The sequence below is a fragment of the Rhynchophorus ferrugineus genome, unplaced genomic scaffold, assembly GCF_030347505.1.
Source record: "Rhynchophorus ferrugineus isolate W39M unplaced genomic scaffold, kcgeb_rfMv2 rfM3, whole genome shotgun sequence".
Lineage (NCBI taxonomy): Eukaryota > Metazoa > Arthropoda > Insecta > Coleoptera > Curculionidae > Rhynchophorus > Rhynchophorus ferrugineus.
The window spans coordinates 43,565,984-43,585,439 of NW_027472582.1; the positions used below are offsets into that span (position 1 = coordinate 43,565,984).

A 19,456-nucleotide genomic window follows, 5' to 3' on the forward strand; every position below is an offset into this window, starting at 1 on the left:
TTGCACATCATTATTATTAGTATTATGACATAAGCTGGTGCGTCGTGCTTTATTTTCCCTTCGTACCATGTGCAGATGTCACACTCCAACCTAGCATAGTTCATCATTGCTATCAGTTATATTTTATTATGATTGTCCGACAATTGTTGACTACTATGGACTAAGAATATCGCTAACCATCCTGGTTATTATATCATTTTATTGCCTACCATTGTCATCGTCTTTTATTGAGATTATCAATATCATCTGTTACCAGTATTTGTCGATATATTTATTTATCTATAATATTGTTATCTATACTATTATTGCTGCCAGTATTTTGATTGCCAGTATGGTTATATTTTAATTACCTGACAATAGATATCTATCTATATAATATTGCAATTATATTTTGATTTCTTCCTTGTTATTGAAAATTGGTTGCTCAGGTACGTTTTTATTATGTTTGCAGATTTATCACCCGACCACCTCGACGTTAAGATCTCGAAAGTTTATTTGCATTATTTATTTTGACATTTATTGAGTAAGTATTTTTTATATATTTTATATTGATCTCTGCTTTTATTTATTTAAGATGTTTAATTTTTTTTATTATTATTTTATTATATAAAATTTTTATTTTAGGCCCTGGGTTTAAAAATAACCTTACAGTATTAATTTTTGTGACATCCAAGTTTAATAATTATTCAAATTTCGTTCATCATTATTGTTTCTCTTTCCTTAAAAAGATAACTGATCGAAGTAAATATTTTCAAAACATATTTTTACACTAAAATAAATAGAAAAAGTTCACAAAAATAATGATAGTTCCTTTATTATTTTCAGTAACATAGCAAGGCATTTATTTGGAATATAATGTATAGCTTTACTTCTTGGAAAGTTCCTTTCTTCTACTTTAGCATTATTTTATCTTTGTTCCGTCTCACTTCATATAAATTGATATTTTTTTTATATTTATCGCTTCCGTTGCCAAAATGAATTGTTTCATATTATCACTGAAGGCAACAAACAATGACAAATAACATTATATATATATATATATATATATATATATATATATATATATATATATATATATGCAGGAGTGGGAAATTATTTAATTCATCTCTATGCATGAAAGCTTCTATTATTGAATAATGTGGAATATTCGTCTAGTTTATCTTTAATAGATATAGCTTTTAGTTTTACTACTATGTATACCAGCGATCTCCTTGTGGCCGAAATTCGATCATAATATATTAAATTAATCATATTTCTCTCATAATAAAGTAAATGGAGTAATTTAGAATTACATGTTACTAAATCTTGTTTACACAATTTTTCATATAAGGTCAGATATATATTTGATATATAATATTTACATTAAATAATATAAAAAATAAATAATATTAAAATATAATTATATAATAAATGTATAATGGAATATAATAAATAAATGTATAGTAAATAAATAGTAATAAATATATAAATGTTATGTAATAAATGTAATATAATAAACGTATAAGATAATTAAAATAATAAATGTCTGTATATTAAAAAATATTAAATAATTATAAAATATCTCAAAATCTAACACTCACTAACATTTTTTTAATTGCATTTATTTAACATTTTTTTATACTTTAGCATGATTATAATAACAATTTAACAGAATGAGGTAATTTATTTTTTACAATTTAGAAAAGTATATTAAAGGAATACCTTCAAAATCAATAAATTAATGATTAATTTTCCAAAACAAAAGTCTGTAAAATAAATAATCAAAATAATTGGTACAAGGTTCAAAGAATAAAATGGCATGTAGTCTCATATTCTATTGCATTAATATTTAAACACATTAATATTTATTAGTTCATTAAAATGTTTGGAAATGTACTATTAATAATTCATAATATCCTCAATATATCCTATGTGTTCCATCTATGCAAATTACGTAGTTAATTTCATTAACTTCTGCATATTTTCATTACTTTATTAATGTATTCGTATAATCCTTGTCTTTTATCCATATTTCTCATCTAAAATATATATTAATATAATATACAAAAATCATAAATGCACCAAACTGATTAAAAGAATTATTCCATTACCTAAAATTTTAAATAAAATTGCATTGTTCTTTGCATATTTGTTTCACTCTTCGATTTCGACATTGCAGATAGCCCATAATAAACTTGTCTTCTATGGCTTTCATTTATCTATTTCTACTTTGTCTTATGTCCCACGTGGAAACAACAAGTCACCAACAAATTAGATTTCTATGAAACTATTTTAGAACTATTAATATTCTGTGCAACATTCATTTTAACTCTTGATGTATAAATTAACGTATGTATTACCTGCAATATTCGGTTAATGCTTTTTCAAGAAATGCATTTACTAATGAAACTTGAATTTAATCAGAAGTTAATAACACTAATATTTATAGTAAAATCTTAGCAACCTTTAGAATTACTTCTAATTAATGATGTACTATATCTCCAGAGTTATATCAATTAATAACACTTCTTAAGCAAGAACTTTATTTCTTCATCAGACATAAAACTAAATTAAACACTCATTTCCAGAATATATGAATCTTGTAAGCAATTAAAACAGACGATTCTTGTTATTCTCGAATTTTGTTTATCTATGTTGAGATGAAATTTTCACATATGTCGAGCTTTCAGAGCTGTATATAGCTTAAAAGCCGTATATAGCGATAGAATGTGTTAAATATATGACTTGTCTCGATACAAGAGCCAGTATAGAAAGGAGGAAGAAAAGTTAGTAGAGGGCGCTGTGACTTGTATCGAGTGGGTATAAATTACCAGGGATCAAAATAAAGTTTCTCTTTTGTTCCAAGGCCATAAGTGGTGTATTAATTCCCTCCCGTCCCGAATCATAAGTGATTCGTAAAAGAATGTACACATTAATTTGTTTTCTCTACAATATATGTAATATATAACTTTACACAACCCTACTATTGTTAATAGTTTTTATCCAAGCTTGCTTTATGATCGATTCAAATGTAAAAAATTAAGGATTTTTCTTTCGATTCAAAATTGCCTGCCGACATTTTGCGGTAAAAAGTTGCCGGATTTTGAGTTAAAAAATTACGCATCCGTGGTTGATTCATGTACAATAACAACAACGAATCATCTGCCCTACCTATACTAATTATACCTGGTAGAGCGTTGGCCAGAGACTAAAAAATATATATAACACCGTTGTGTTATTTATCGAATTCAAATACTCGCTCAATTTTAACGAACAATATCCTTTATTTTATTTTGTGTACTTTAAAAAACCTTTTAACTCACAGCGATATTCGATCCTTGTATGATATTTTCGGCGAGCTAACTTCTTGGCCCGCACAGCTACCTGCTGGGTTAATTTAAATATTTTATGTCACCAATCTGACAACTATACCTGGTTGCTCGATTTAGTTGCTTTTCCTTTTATTGGAATATATTTATTTGTAGATCGTATTACACAAAAATATAATGCCTATATAGTCTTATTTCGATAAGCTTTAACCTTGCTAAATTTCAAGTGTCTTGGTGCTCCCATTTTCTTCGAAATTTTTGCTAAGCCGATTAATATATAGATTACGATGTTTAAATAAATGATACTAATAAAAGAAACTACAATAGCAATGTATAAATATTAAACGCTTATAATGAAAACTTACCAATCGTTGTAATAACTGTCAAACAATATAAGAACGCTCCTGCAAAGCTCCATGACTTGAATCCATTTGCATCGTCGCTGCCATCATAACCCCGTCTGGTCAAATTAACAAAAATCTGAAAAAATTGATAAGAGATCCCATTGTCTATATAATTTTTATTTACACTTACCTTTTGAAATTCAACTAACTTTATATCAACGGCAGCACGATATTCCTTTTCCTGTAGTTTAACGTTAGCATTCAACTCCATTGTAAGATTCCATAATTTTTTGGCGAATAACGTTCTATTGCCCATAGCTTGTGATTGAACAGGAATTGGCTTGCCACGTTCCAGAGCCTGGATCATAAACGAACCCGCTATTGTGTACCCAATCTGAAAGTAAAATATTCGATATATGATACAAGTAACTGAATAAAGACGGCGACAAAAATTCGCATATGAATAGACGCTTGAATAATTTAATATTGATAATAAATAAGTCCAATAAAACCAAAAAAAATTCAAAAAAATTATTAAGTAATTAAAATTAAAAAACTATTTCAACTAAAACACGTTACCTAACAAGATTACCATATTATTAAGTTAATAAAATATAACTATACCACGAGACCAATAATTCCCACGTTGCTGAAGAGAAATGCTATAAAGTTTCGCATATATTCTTTGCATTTCTTCAACCAAGGACGTCTATAACGCCTTCCCGAACGACGCATTGACCGTCTTCTATCCATATTAGCACGGTTATGTCATATTCAAACGATATAAGGTTGAGTCTTAGTCAGCTGATACTTTGGTCCATATTATCAGTTTTAAATACATCTGCAAGAAAAATTAATTAGTAGCCATGAAATCTTATGGAAATAATAACAATAATATATATATATATATATATATATATATATATATATATATATACATTGTTTAAACAATAATATATTCAAAATAACAATGAACTGACGTCACCAAGTTTTCGAATGTATCCCTATCGCAATTTGTAAATTTGTTTTAAAAACACTTTTCTTTTCATTTTATTCTAGTCCTAAAGAGATATAATGCTGTCTGACATATTCTAATATGCAACAAATTCAACTTGTAAAACTCGCTTGGTACTCAAACGTCTGCAAAATTCGCCAAAAAATTAGTGGTAATAATTACAGGTTATAAACCGGCAAAAGCTGTTTTTGCACTTTGATTGTTTTGATAAACCATTGCTTATTATTACTCCGATTGAAATTACCGAAGCATGTATGTATGTTTTATTAATTTTTTTAGATTAAATTGTTATTATATGTCAAAGCCTAAATGAACTAAAACTCTAAGTTGATGCGGCAACATTGTGAGGCTTTTATGTTATAAAGTTAGAGGAGGTGGATTCGCTGTTTTATTAAACGCACTATATATGAGGTTTTTTATAGCTCGCCGAAAAAAAAGCCAATGCACGCCATCAAAATATATGGCATTAACGAAATTAGCGGCATCAACAATTGGCAATATGGTAAATTAATACCACCACAAATCGAACTTAATAGGCTGATTTGAATTTTACGTTATCAAAAAACTGCAATTATATCCGACGTCATCTATGATCTGTGACGACTGTTTTATTGGACGAGACAACATATATGGTTGAGCTTTTGAGTATTAAATATTGAGGAAAACTAATATCGACTTTGTCCATATTTTTGGTAAAACCAGAAGTTGGCCAGCATTGTCATTGATATTGATCATTTTTGACCGTTTTCCTAGTTGCCCGTTTCGCATTAATTGTTGACTGTAGAGAGTAGAACTTAAAATAATAGAAATAGAGAAGAAATACAAAATATCCACTATTATTCAAAAGCTATTCACAAATTAAAACAACTTAAGGGTCAACTTACTTTTAGTGTGCGCTCTTATGTAAAAGTTTTAAATTAATAATGATTAATTTTAATAAAAGTTTGGTGGGATAAAGTATGGCGGTCTACAATCGTTGAAACAGTCCATCTTAAACTATCTCAATCACTAAAAGAACCCATCTTATTCAACGACTGCCAGAGCAGAGCGAGGCTCTTTAACATCAAATTTACGTCAATCATCAAAACATTTTTATTTTTTTTATTATTATTTTATTTTAAATTTAAATCAAACAACATAATATGGATCTATTGAATACATTTCATTAGAGATCTCTCTTATATTTTGGATATTTTTATGATGTTTCATCAATTTGTTCAGTCCAGATAATTTTTCAGTATTTTATACTTCATCATCAGTTTCTTAAATATCCAAATCTCCAAACTTTATTAACAAGTATGCATAGTTTTCATCTATTTGCAACAGTAATTTTTGTTCATATTAACTAATTTTTATTCTACATTCATCCATAAGTACATTACATTTGTTTTGTAAATGCTTTTTTTTCAGTATCATTTAATTATAATTATATTGTTCTGTCGCACAGTAACATACAAAGAAAAATAATTTCCTCCCATTTTAACTTTCAGATATTTCAATTTACACCATGATAAACTTTTTAATATAGGCGGCGTTTCGTCCGGTACTAAGAGACCAGAAAATAAAATTAAACTTTTAGTGATTTGCTTTCAGTCTTAACTCTACTTTATGTATAGTACTTCAACTAACTCGTAAAACAGTTTCTAGTAAAATTTGATTCGGAACTTTTTAACTTTAACCTATAAAGTTTGATTAAAATTTATCGAACATTATAAAAATGTAGGGGTAAGTTTTCATCAAAATGAATAAATTGCTAACGGTAATGTTATCAAGTATCTATCAGTTATATTTATATTATCAAATGTATAATATATACTAGTAGGATAGTGACTTCTAAATTAAGAACTTGTATGTATGAATTTTACAACACAGAGCCGTGAGTTTCCATGAGCCGATTCCATGTACAATCACTTATTGCTTATTCGTATAATCACTTTTTGATGAGTAACAACTTGACCTAAAGACTGTAGTAAAATGCAATATTAATGCATATATAATCGAATAAAATAACGCAATGCTTCCACTTCAATAGCATCAGAAATAAGACAATTATGTTATTTTCCTCTACACAAAAATATATAAATTCTTGTTATAAAGCTCCAAGAATGACTATTATGTTTAGTTTTAGGAATTTGTGATATAATTCAAAAAAGAATATCAAGAATATTACAAAATCTCAAGAATATAACTCTCCAAAATTAATAAATTCCATATACACTAGGTTGTCCAACCTATATTATTGACTATGTGATCATTATTACTAGAGTAAAATGTTTAGCGCTAATTTAATATTTCATAGCTCATAAAAATTTAAGCAAAATTTTATTTCGATCTGTTTACAAGCAAGTTAGGTAAATAACAATATAACGGATCCTGAAAGACTATGTCAACATCAGAAATAATCGGAAAAATAAAAAGTTGACCTGCTGAAAGGAGAAAATAAGTTAATTAAAATAACGCACGTAATCACCAATATCTACTAACTATTAACTAATTACTATGTTAACAACCTTTATTACTAACTAGTTCATTCATCATCATTAGCTCCTGTCGCACTTCCATTTTTTTTTTGAAAAACAAGATTTTCGGAAAGCTTCGATTGAAAGATTGAGCATATATGAAATAAAAATAAAAAAGTATTACAAATCGAGGAAATTATAATGAAAATGAAGCCATTTTTTCAACTATAATTAAGGGTTTTACTTTCGTTGTAGATTTATTGAATACCTTAGTATAGTTCGAAAAGAAAAATTATACATGAACTTATTAACATATCATGGAATCTATAATTCATGAACTTATATGATCTTTATTAGATGTTTTTAGAAAGCACCTTATTACGTGTAAAATTACAAACGCTCCAAAATTTCCAAGAAAACTGCTTTCGCTATGGACACAATAAAACGTGAAAACATATAATGAAAATATTATTATAAACATATAAAAATCATAGAAATCGGACTTGAAGTGCGAGGAGAGCTTGAGTTAGTGAAGAAACAGGCTGAAGAGAGCAGGGAGGATGTAGACCGAATAGAGGTTGTGTTTGTTGATCAGGTATTCATCAAGGAGGAGACTATATTCATTGCGTTTCAAATAGCTAATTCAATTATGTGAACAGTCTTTAAAAGGAGACATAGAGCTCAATGTAATACTTCAACCTCCTTGATTGATCTGATGTTCGCTAACGAAAGCGGTATATGTACTCGTTTCGACTTCACCGTGCCCTCATCTCGATTTACTACATACTGGTCAGTACGAATGTTCACGCCTTACCCAGTTTAGGGCTGTGTATGCTTAAGGCTGCCTCATACTAAAATTAATATTACCGGTCAAATCACATTTAACCTTATTGTGCTTATTACCTTGAATTTATGTCCATTTTAAATTCCATACCATACCATATCCATACCATACAAGTTTATAGCCGTGAAAAGACGATATTCGTCAAAGCGATTAAAAAAATAAAAAAGAAAGCGGTATATTCAATGATAAGGCGCTCTTTATGATATAGTTCAATTTGCAGATACATCGAGTAATATAGATCGAGAATTAATAAAATATAAAGAATTACTTAAGAAGACCAAAGTATTGACTACTGACTAATTGTCTACTATTGCAAATCTTAACGGTATGGAATGGATTTCTTAGAATCGCGAAATCAGAAGAAAAAGGTTACATCTACTACTGCCATAAAAAGTCAATGAACCTTTTTCTCTGTAAATGATGCGTGTGGAGCAGAGGATACGAATCGAGCAGAGAAATCAAGACCAAAATGTGTGTTTTTCGAACGCTTATCTTGCCAATCATTCCAGTCAGACATTTTGAAGTTTAATTCATTTAAGATACGTCAATCAATTGCATAGTTGGGGAACAAATCCAAAGACAGTGTACAATGGTTTAGAGATGCCCATCTATTATAAAGTTAACAGGTTTTTCACAGTTTCCTGTAGTCAAATCGACTTTTCAAATGGAGAACGCAACGAGTAGTCACAAAAAGGACACGATTTAAAATCATAGAAAGCAATATGATAAATAGACTAAGGTTATCCAAGACTAGAACGGTTGCGGCCGATAGCCAACAGTGTCGACGTACATTATGTCACAATAAAATAGATTAGTTTTTATGTTGTCCTTTTTTAAAAATAATAGAAGAATCGCTTTTATAAGACAATCTACAACAAAGAAGGTGCAAGAGAAATATATAAATAATATGTAAATTCCATATTGCACATAAATTTATTTTGTTTTTCCGTTTTCATTAATGTTTTCAATATCTCAATTTGTTTATATATTTTTTAATAAATAAAAAAATTGAGATATATAAAAAAATTTCAAATATTTTGTGAATAAGAAAAGTACATTAGTACATTCGAGCAATATAATGAGTATCAGTTGATATAAATTAACCAAACCTATTTCTCAACAAAATACGAACATATTAACAACAAAATCGTAAAACATATCCAAACTAAATTGAAATGTTATTCATTTTATTTGAGTGCTCCTGCGCTCAACCAGCCAACCTTACGTCTTGTTTAGTTTCCCGTGTCTAGGCCTCTACTTACGAAGCAGACAAACCTACAACTATTTAGGTTACCATAAAAACATCCGCAGTATTCTGCGGTGACAACGATCGAATATTGAGACCATACGATCCCACAATATTAAAGACCAGTAGGACAACCTCTCACTCTCTCTTCTATTTCACTCCATTCCAGTATCACTTCCACATAATCTTGACCTAACCTAATATAATGTCCATCCTGCCATCGATTCTATGTAAACTTACATAAAGAAATTTATATCAAACACTGTTTCCTATACCCACGCAAATTCTTTGCACTAAATAGTAATGAGTGTTTCAAACAACTAAAGTCAATACAACAAACGAACATTCCTACAGTGACTTGGAATCTGAGCTCTATCTTATAGAAAAAATGTACCTCTATTATTGTCGCTGTAGTTTTGCATCACACCATTGAAATAAATTTATCATATAAATGTATTTAAAGTAAGGGTCAATAATTCCTTAACTTGATGTAGCAGCCCAAATAGCTAAATTGGGGAAGCATAATTACATATGATGCAGATGTAATGGGTTTCTTTCAAATCAGCATCTATAGTTGTTCTTATTGATATTCTCATAAATATGCGTATATATAATAAATATCTCATATAATAAATATTGAAAGGTACCCACAAACAAAATAAAAACGAATTTATGCCTGAAATACGATTTAATAATACGATAAATATCCTAACTCATTTAAATGACAAAATATTTCTTGAAAATTGCTAATAACTTTCAAACTTTACCATTAATACTATATTATATAACTATTTATTTTATCTACAATAAACATGTTACATATCTACATCTAGGATAAAAAAATATAAAAATCTGATACGAATTCTAATGAACATTTTAATAAATGATCAAGATATAGTTAATTTGAAACGGGCATAAAAAGTAAAATATTTTTAATACAAATAACGACTAAAGAGGAAAATACGAGTTAAATTCCAGCGATATTATAACGAGCAGTCAGACGTAACATTGCAGAATTTCCGGATACTGTTTAGACGAGACCCGTCGTCCAAATTGCAGAGTTTCCCCCGAACTCGATCCCATGGGTCTGAATTCATTAAAACTGAAATTTTACGCATTTTCAATTTATATTCGGACCTCTCTCGCCCTATGGTTGTTGTTCAGTTGGTGGGGTCTGAGGTTTGTCAATTCGTGTCAGAGTTTGAGGTGGGATATGAATATTGAGATACACTGAAATAAAAGTTATAAAATTAAAATATAAATATATTGCTTTTAATCGTATATAAAATAATATAGTTATACTATTGTAATCTTGTGTATATGTAAATGAAATCTGAATGGTTGAACCGATTTTGATGAAATTATGTCTGTGTGTTTATGTGTATTCGAGAATGGTTTATAGTCACTATCAGACCTGATAAATGCCTGAATATATTTCTGGAAATTTTTAAAAATATTTTTTAAGATAATGACTCTTTTTATATGTTGTATAAAGTAAATATTATATTTATTATTGCATTGTACAAATAATATTGTAATATTAAAACTAAAATGTGCTGTATGTGAATGTCTTCGACGGACCAAGTTAAATCTAATTTATTACAATACTTAATAAAAATATCATTGCCAACATATCATAATATTTTGATATATTGTCATTGTCAGTTTTATTACCAATGTCTTTAGTTGCGTTAGTAAAATTTTGTCGATACTCTTTAATTAATAGGTATTTATATTTATTTGTTCTGTATTAATTAAAACAAAACATCACATCCTCGAAAATGAAAAATAAATATAGATCGACGTAGACACAATGCAGAAATAGTCCATGAGTATCGATTAAACAGAACGACAGAAGAATACTTGACCGATAAATAATGCAAATTTAAGAGACCAGGCACAATGAACGTCTTCGCGATAATAGAATGAGACAACGGGAGGAATTTTACGTTCGAGTATGATGCCGAAATAGACTATTCACTACAAGCTTAAGTCGTCATCGGCAATATGAAAAAATATGCAAACACTATCATGCATTTAAGTACAACGGTCAATTAGCCGGTCTTAGTTGTGCATCAGAAAAAGTTTCACTTCAATTATTAACTATACCACCAGTTCCATAGAAAACACATCTCAATTGTTTTTGCGTAAAACTCGTAAATTTAATTCTAACTTTCAAATGACATTATTTGGAGTAACAAACATTGTTCAGAATTAGGATAGTCGTAATTTTCAATCAACATTAAGATTCAAGGACAAGTGTATCATCAAATTGGTTCTTTGATTACAATTACTGATGTCGATTCAACCATTTTTCAAATCTATTTTATGGATAACAAGGAACATAAATTAGTACACGCTGTCTATACAACCGTACGGATCTGATGGAGGAGAGAGAAATTGTAGCAACTTTGGGGACCTTTTTGCAAAATTTTAAACAATTTGTCCAGTTTGTTCAACGCCTTTTCCTAGATATTACAAAACAACAACTACGTTATTTTTACTAAACCAGACAAAGTACCATATCGAGAGCACTTAGTTAGATATAATGTACGTTATGGTTGTTACGGCTGGTGACACTTTTAAATCTAGAGATTTACGTATACAGCACAGAGAAACACGGTGCAGATGATACAAAATAATAATCGTTCTTACGATTCTTTTCGTCACTCATTATTAAAAATAACGTTTGAACAGAATATACAAAATATTAAAATATATTGATATAAAAAAAATAAAGCACATAAATTATTTAAACAGTAATATACCGGAAAGGCCAAACTGAGATATTAACTACTCTAGGACTTGATATTCTATCATTTATCGATACATCTAAGTACTCCAAGTGCTACTGCCATAAAAAGTCAATGAACCTTTTCCTCTGTAAATGATGCGTGTGGAGCAGAGGATACGAATCGAGCAGAGAAATCAAGACCAAAATGTGTGTCTTTCGAACGCTTATCTTGCCAATCATTCTAGCCAGGCATTCTGAAGTCAGTCATTTAAGATACGTCAATCAGTGCATAGTTGGGGAATAAATCCAAAGACAGTGTACAATGGTTTAGAGATGCCTATTTATTATAAAGTTAACGAGTTTCTCACAGTTTCCTGTGATTAAATCACAAAAATCACAAAAAGGACACGATTTAAGATCATAGAAAGCCTATATGATAAATAGCCTAAGGTTATTCAAAACTAGAACGGTCTGTTTTTTTCTTTCATACACTAAAGTGGTCCCACCAACTGAACTGACGTGTTTCTAGGTTTCCTCTAAATACTCATTATTAAGGTCATAAATGAAGCACTATTCCATTAGTTTCAATTTCTATTACCAGATATCTATATATTAATCGGCTTGGAGAACATTTTAGCCTCCTTTCTGAGGACAACGGGAGCACCAAGGGTCTTGAAATTTGCACTGTTAAAGCTTATGCGGAGGAAGAATATTTAGCACTAAAATTTTTGTGTGATATGTCATGCAAATAAGTAAATTCCACTGGAAGGAAATTCGCTCAAATTAAGCTACGGTGATTTACCATCAGATCGGTGACATATAATATATAAATAAATATTTTAAAATCTGTTTTCATTGGACCTTGCCGACCCGCTGCCCGTGCCGGCTCCAATTCTAATGCGATAGATTATTTGCCATTTCTGATGAACGTAAATTGATTACAAACGTGTAATTTTACGTTTTGCCGTAAATTTGGCAGCGCTGTTCGGCAAAATACGGGCAGAGCAATTTCAAATCGGAAGACAAATCATTAGGTATTATATTTGAAATGGTATTAACACGGGAGGTGAGTTAGTTTATTATTATGAGAAATCATTAAATGTTTTAATTAATTTTGAAAAGTGTGATTTAAGATTTTGTATTAGTTATGGTAATTCCCGTATTGTTAGAACTATTAAAGAGTTATGGTAATTATAAAGTTACATTTTACATTATTTCTAGGAACAACAGAATAATTGCAACAAATAAAATAATATCCGTTTTATGGGAATAATATAAATTAACAAAATTCCAAAATAACAAGAAACCTCTGTGCTTTATTTACAAGGACTGTGAATTTTCGCAAGCAGATTTTTAAGGTTCCCAATATAAACTTCAATCAATTTATTTTTAATTTTAATAATTTGAATTTATCAGATATCTGGTGAACTAACAAAATATAAGAAATATTTTCCTTGCTTAAGTACTGGTAGTAATTGAAAGTTCTGAAGACTTATTATTTTATTAAAAATAGTTGTAAAATGTATTAAGTTTTTATGTAAATTTTATTGATATTAACTTCTAAGCTATTTTAAGTATTTTTAGTAAATAAAGTTCACAACAAAGCAGTAACCTTATATTGCAGGCAATTAATATCTTAACTTTTGCGTCAAGAGTTAAAACGAATGATTTAATTTTCTTTTGTTACTGAGTTTTTAGTCCGCATGTGGAAAACAAGTTAAAATAGATTAGCAGAAGATTAGTAGAAGGAAGCTCGACAATACAATATTCGACAAGATATTATCAACCAACCACAATGAAAACCCTAAAAACAAATCAATAGAGCAATAGTATAATCCATTAAAACCTACAAATAATTAATTTATGTGTATTCTGTCGTTTAATATAATAGATATAATATGAAAACAACGAAATTTTAAAAATAAATCATAAATACTATTCAATAGCATACACCTATTTTTAATGTTTTTGTCTACATTGTTATTGTTTATTTTAATGGTAATAACAGATGAAATTGAAAAAACCTATGAATGTAAAAATATATATTCTGCTATATTCTTAGATGTAGAACTTTCGATAAAGTATGGCATAACCGCCTTGTTCATAAACTACAAAAAATCTTATCGAAACAACAAGTGTATTGTGGAACTATTAAAATATATTATATTATCTTACAATACAGCCAGAATGCTTATAGTCAATCAAGAAGAGGAGAATGTATTGGTTAATACTAGCTTTCCACAACTAAGTCCTAAGAGTTATTGTAGGTGAATATTACAGGACTGATTATTTACAAGGATACTTTCAAATATCGAATTTCACTCAGGAAATTAAAAGAATCGAAAGGAAATTACATACCATTATATACCTATAAGTTTTACAACTTTTGGACAACACCATAATATGACACAGACACATAAATCAAAACATTTGTTCTTGTATAGTAGTGTAGTGTAATGCACTTATAGATAAACCGTTAATTCGTTCAGTAGATGAGCTTAAACAAGCAACAAACAAAAATGTTTTATTCATGTTTTAAAAGGCGTTTCTTAATTTAAATATTTGTTAGAGGAATCTTCTAAATCATGAACTAATCTAATAATAAAATTAACTTCCTTGGCATTAAAAATCTGGCAGTGGTCAATAGTTAATCGTCGACATCTTGTTAGTGTCGGATATTTAATTGTTCCTTCGTGATCGTAAAACTTCCTCCACCACGCACATAAAAACTTGGTTTACGACAGGCGGATTTCGTGGTGGTTAAAAACTGAGTTTATTGATATTACGATCAGAAAACACGTAAAACACCCTTCTGCAATTTAAAGAAAAACTGAAATTTTCACTTTATAATATATTACTCTATTGATTTTATTAAAAGAATTATAATTACAATTAAGTTTCAATACTATACAATATTTTTATTTAATCAACAATTTGGATTTGGAATTTGGATTATGATTATATATTTGTATGTATATTAACCCCATAAGACTTTAACACTGATTTTAACAAGAACATTTTTATAAGTTGGGTATACTACTTATTCGTAGAAGTTGCTTTAGTTATTTGAAATCAGTGACTGAAAATGTTTAACCTAGCCAAAATAACGTGGCCTTTATAGGCTATTAATATCAACAAGCCCTTATTGAACAAGAATTATTGAACAACCAAATATTCAAACTCAACTCAAAACTCAAATGTATGTCCCCATATGCCTTTTTTAAATTTCTCTTTGCTATATCTTTATCTCCTTCTCACCAGCTAGGGTTTATTTGTACTGGGCCTACTGCTAAACATGGACTCCGAACTACAGTCCTCGGCATTGGACTTACAAACTAGCGAGTAACCAAATCATACCTGGAGACACCTAGTCTTACCCAGCTTGGGTAATGGCGTGACCGGGAATATTTTCCTTGTCGTATTTTGTACATTTGCCTTTAGTACAATCATAATTATAAAGAATCACAAACATAAATTTACGACCTTGCTCCAGCAGGATTCGAACCCGTGACTATCGCAACAGTAGGAGTGTACAACCAAAGCCGACAATTTCTTAAAATTACAGTACTTTCAACAATAGATTCAATGAACTATTTTTAAATTCCCTTCACCTAAATAATAAAAGCTAGCGTTGGGAACTATCGACTGAAAACAGTCGAAACAGTCGATAGTCAAAAAACTAGCGACTGAAAATATTAATTACCATTTTCAGTCAAATGCACGGTTCGACTGTTTTTTTTTTCAATTCGTGATGTCAGAACCCTTTCCTGTATAAATTGTGAGAGAGGAAAGGACGGAGATAATTGCTTGAGGCAGTTCATTTTATATGTGCTTATATATTCTAACGATAGTATAAGCGAAGCGAGATGTATAAATTCCTTCACGAACTAACTTTAAAAAAGAAAAAGAAAAAAAAATTACTGAATACTATTATAATAATAATACATAACATGCAAATTAAAATTTAATTTTAAACGAACTGGAATTATTTTGATATTCGAATGTTTTGTGGATCTATAAAAAGGAATGGAATTATTCTATGGAATGGAATAAAACTCCACAAATGTTTTATTGTATTTTAATTTGTTAATTGCTATTTTCAAATAATATACTATAACAAATATAGACAATACAATACAACTTAAACTAACGATGTACAATAATCATATATTCTATATAAAAATTAAATATACACCTAATCATTAAAAAAAACTAATCCATGACATAATTAAAAATGATCTGAATGAAATGATATAAATGCTTTAATTATTATTTAACTGAAATATTTTTTTAACAAAAACCGCTAGAGTAATCGAAACATTACCTATTATTGCCATAAAAACAGTCAAAACATTTTACTATTTATTATTCCCAATTTTAAACTATTTAGCCTATTAAATTAACATTCTTGAAAAATATCGTACTAAAATGCCATAATATTAATATACAATATATTGCTTTTTACAAGCAAACTACCAAAAAATCATAAAACTACATATATTACATGTAAGCTACATGTATTACATGTAAGCTACATGTATTACATGTATACTATGTAAGCATAAATTGGGTATACTTTTGTCAAGGTCGCAGATAGAACGACAGAGCCAGAACGTTAAAAATCATACGAATTAAACAAGTAGAACCAAAAATAGTAACTAAAAATACGACTGAATCAGTCGATAGCAAATAGTAATAAAATCAGTCGAACCGAAAATAGCGATTGAAAAATATCGACTGAAACAGTCACTGATAAAAAGTGGTAAAATCAGTCGAACCAAAAATAGCGACTGAAACAGTCGATAGTAAAAAGTAGTCTATTACTAAACAGTTGATAGTCATTTTCAGTCGATAGTGCCCAACACTAATAAAAACTACACTGATATAGTTGCGTTAATCATGTAAATTTAAAAAAAATAATATTAGAGGAATAGTAACTCTTTATATACAACATATACTACATAAATATTCATATAATGGAGTCTAGCGGATCATCCAGTGATTATTATAGAAATCAAATAACTTATTCCAATTACGTATATTACTATTTTTCTATTATTACTTAAACTTCAACAATTATTAAGGTTTCACATAATTGTTAGCCTTAAAATATTTTATTATTCACACCTCTTTTGGATTCCATAAAGCATTTTCAAATACACAAATATTGTTTTATTCGCTTAATTCTATCGTGTTTCTTTTTTTTTTTTGAATTTCTGTTAAAAAAATATTTCCGCAGTCACGAAATTCATTCACGCCATCCAAATATCTAGGGAAGGTTCTATGCGAAATATAAATGACCGTTTAGCGAACCGCCAACAAAAACATTATTAATGAGCAAATTATGTAGGTTAAACATAACAAAAAGTGATTAAATAGAATAGGATGTTAATGGAGACCTAATTTATCTGTGCATTTCACTATTTAAATGTACCAGATGGTAAATCTGCAAACGTCAAAAACAAAGCAGTAGATGATTGATGGTTTTTGTGATTCTTCAGAAATCATTATATGAGTTTCTACATTAGTAAACTTGCACTATATCAAAAAAAATTTAAATGATACTTGAACTAATGTATTTCTCTTAAATATTCAAAGTTTAAAAATAATTTCAATAGCTATTTGTGGAGCTTAATAATATCTAGGTAATGATACAAAAACAACTGAGGGCCTGATAATATTTGAAAATAATTCAAACATATGACATAATTTCCCATTTCCCATATAGGTGAAATTTCATCCTTCAGAACGACAAAAAACAATACATACAAATAAATGAAAAATGAGTTTATGATCCGTAATGTAAAAACTGTATACGGAAAAAGACGCAAACCACGATCATCGATTATGATGATCACTCGATAATATGGCCTGTAGAAGGCACCACTGATTAACAAACTGGAGGAACGTATGTATTTGTTTATTTAAGCCCTCACTACCGTGATAAGAAAACTGCACGTACATATAAAACACTACATGACTTTACTACTTGTGGATGAACAGGATAATTAAATTATAGTCAAGATTGCTATAGTCAAGAAATCGTAAAGAGAAAGAAAGGAATATAGGGAGACATAGTCGTACAGGCCTCTTATATCCTCATATGGCATGGTAGCTATCCCCTGTATTTCCAACCGTGGATTTATATGTGGAGGCCTACAAAGTAGTAGCGTTCAGTAGAAAACTCCGTCCGAATGGACTTCTATAAGCACAGAATCAATGCCCCAGGGAATTCTTGTTGGAATATTAACACTTTAGCAAAACAAAACGTTCAAGTAGCTCTGTCATTTCCAGAATAGCAGGACGTAGTTATCAATCAACATAAACCACTCAATCATATAACAGAATTGTTTATGGTGCAGGGTGCTGACAAAAAAATTGATTAGTTCTTTTTATATTATCGTATGGTCTCTCAAATACGTAGCTATAGCTGTGAAGCTATACTTTACTACTGCTGTATTACTTTTATGTTCTAATTGTCGTAGATGTTCAATGAAAATGTTGGGGCATCAAGTTATTTTAGTAAAAATATTACGTGACACTGGTTTCGCCTATATGCACTATACAGTGCGTCTTCTTTAAAATTAGGGTGCAATCACAGCCTTACTACAGATAACACCTTCACCCATCCATGCAAAGACCTCGAACTCATCGCAAGAATCTACATTACAAAATATTCTTTTATGAAATATGCTATTACAATTTGTCCTACTACCAATTATATCCCTTTATGAAATATACCCACATCAAATACCTAATTTAGAATATATATCCTATCATGAAAATACTTCATATCCCAAAATAATATCTTATCTTCAAATAATATCTTATCGCGAAATATACCGCACTAAAAAATATACCAAAGCATCCCAAAGCCCTATGGACAAATGGTGACATGGAAAAAAACCAGAACGCTACACGATGATGTTCGGCCATTTACAAGACAAAATTGAAAAACTAACTAATTATTTTCTACTAGTAAGCGAAGGAATAAGGTATATTATTATTGGAGTTCTAAAATATATTTAGACATAAATTTAAGCAAAATTTGAATATCTTCTTCTAGCACTTGATTCTTCTTTCTAGTGGCTTTTAAATTAAATAAATAATTCAAAACAATTCCTAAACTGTTACGTTGTAAATCAAGTAAATAAAACACAAACAAAGAGGACTAATAGAACAATCCGAATATAAATAGAATGAATGTATATATGGATAATTAGAGGACGACGGTATACTAAAATATGACAGATAGCCATGTCAAATAGCAAAAAGAGCGATATCTCAACAACACATGCAAAAGGAAAACTTGGGTCCATATTTTCAAGGCTTATAATAAATCAAGAACATTTACGGAATACAATAATGATACAACAATATAAGAAAAATTGTCACTTATAATGATTATCACTGATATAGCCCACCTAACATCAATATTGGGTAACGTCAAGTAACTTTCATATAGTAACCAAATTATGTTCTGATATACAAATCGTCGGTATTAAT

The 19,456-nt window shown here is 29.2% G+C and overlaps 1 protein-coding gene across 3 annotated transcripts in view; it reads right to left on the reverse strand.

Annotated features, from left to right (window-relative positions):
• Positions 1–19,456, reverse strand: part of LOC143193313 (potassium channel subfamily K member 18) — a 133,406-nt gene that overhangs the window by 75,106 nt on the left and 38,844 nt on the right. For 2 of the 3 annotated variants that reach the window (XM_076399461.1, XM_076399462.1), the window contains 3 exons: positions 4,277–4,493; positions 3,843–4,046; positions 3,674–3,788 (listed from right to left, as the gene is read on the reverse strand). In XM_076399461.1, coding sequence (XP_076255576.1) covers positions 3,674–3,788; positions 3,843–4,046; positions 4,277–4,405 — 448 coding nt within the window. In that variant the 5' untranslated portion in view covers positions 4,406–4,493. The remainder of the gene's footprint in view (positions 1–3,673; positions 3,789–3,842; positions 4,047–4,276; positions 4,494–19,456) is intronic. The other variant, XM_076399463.1, reaches the window with a different exon arrangement.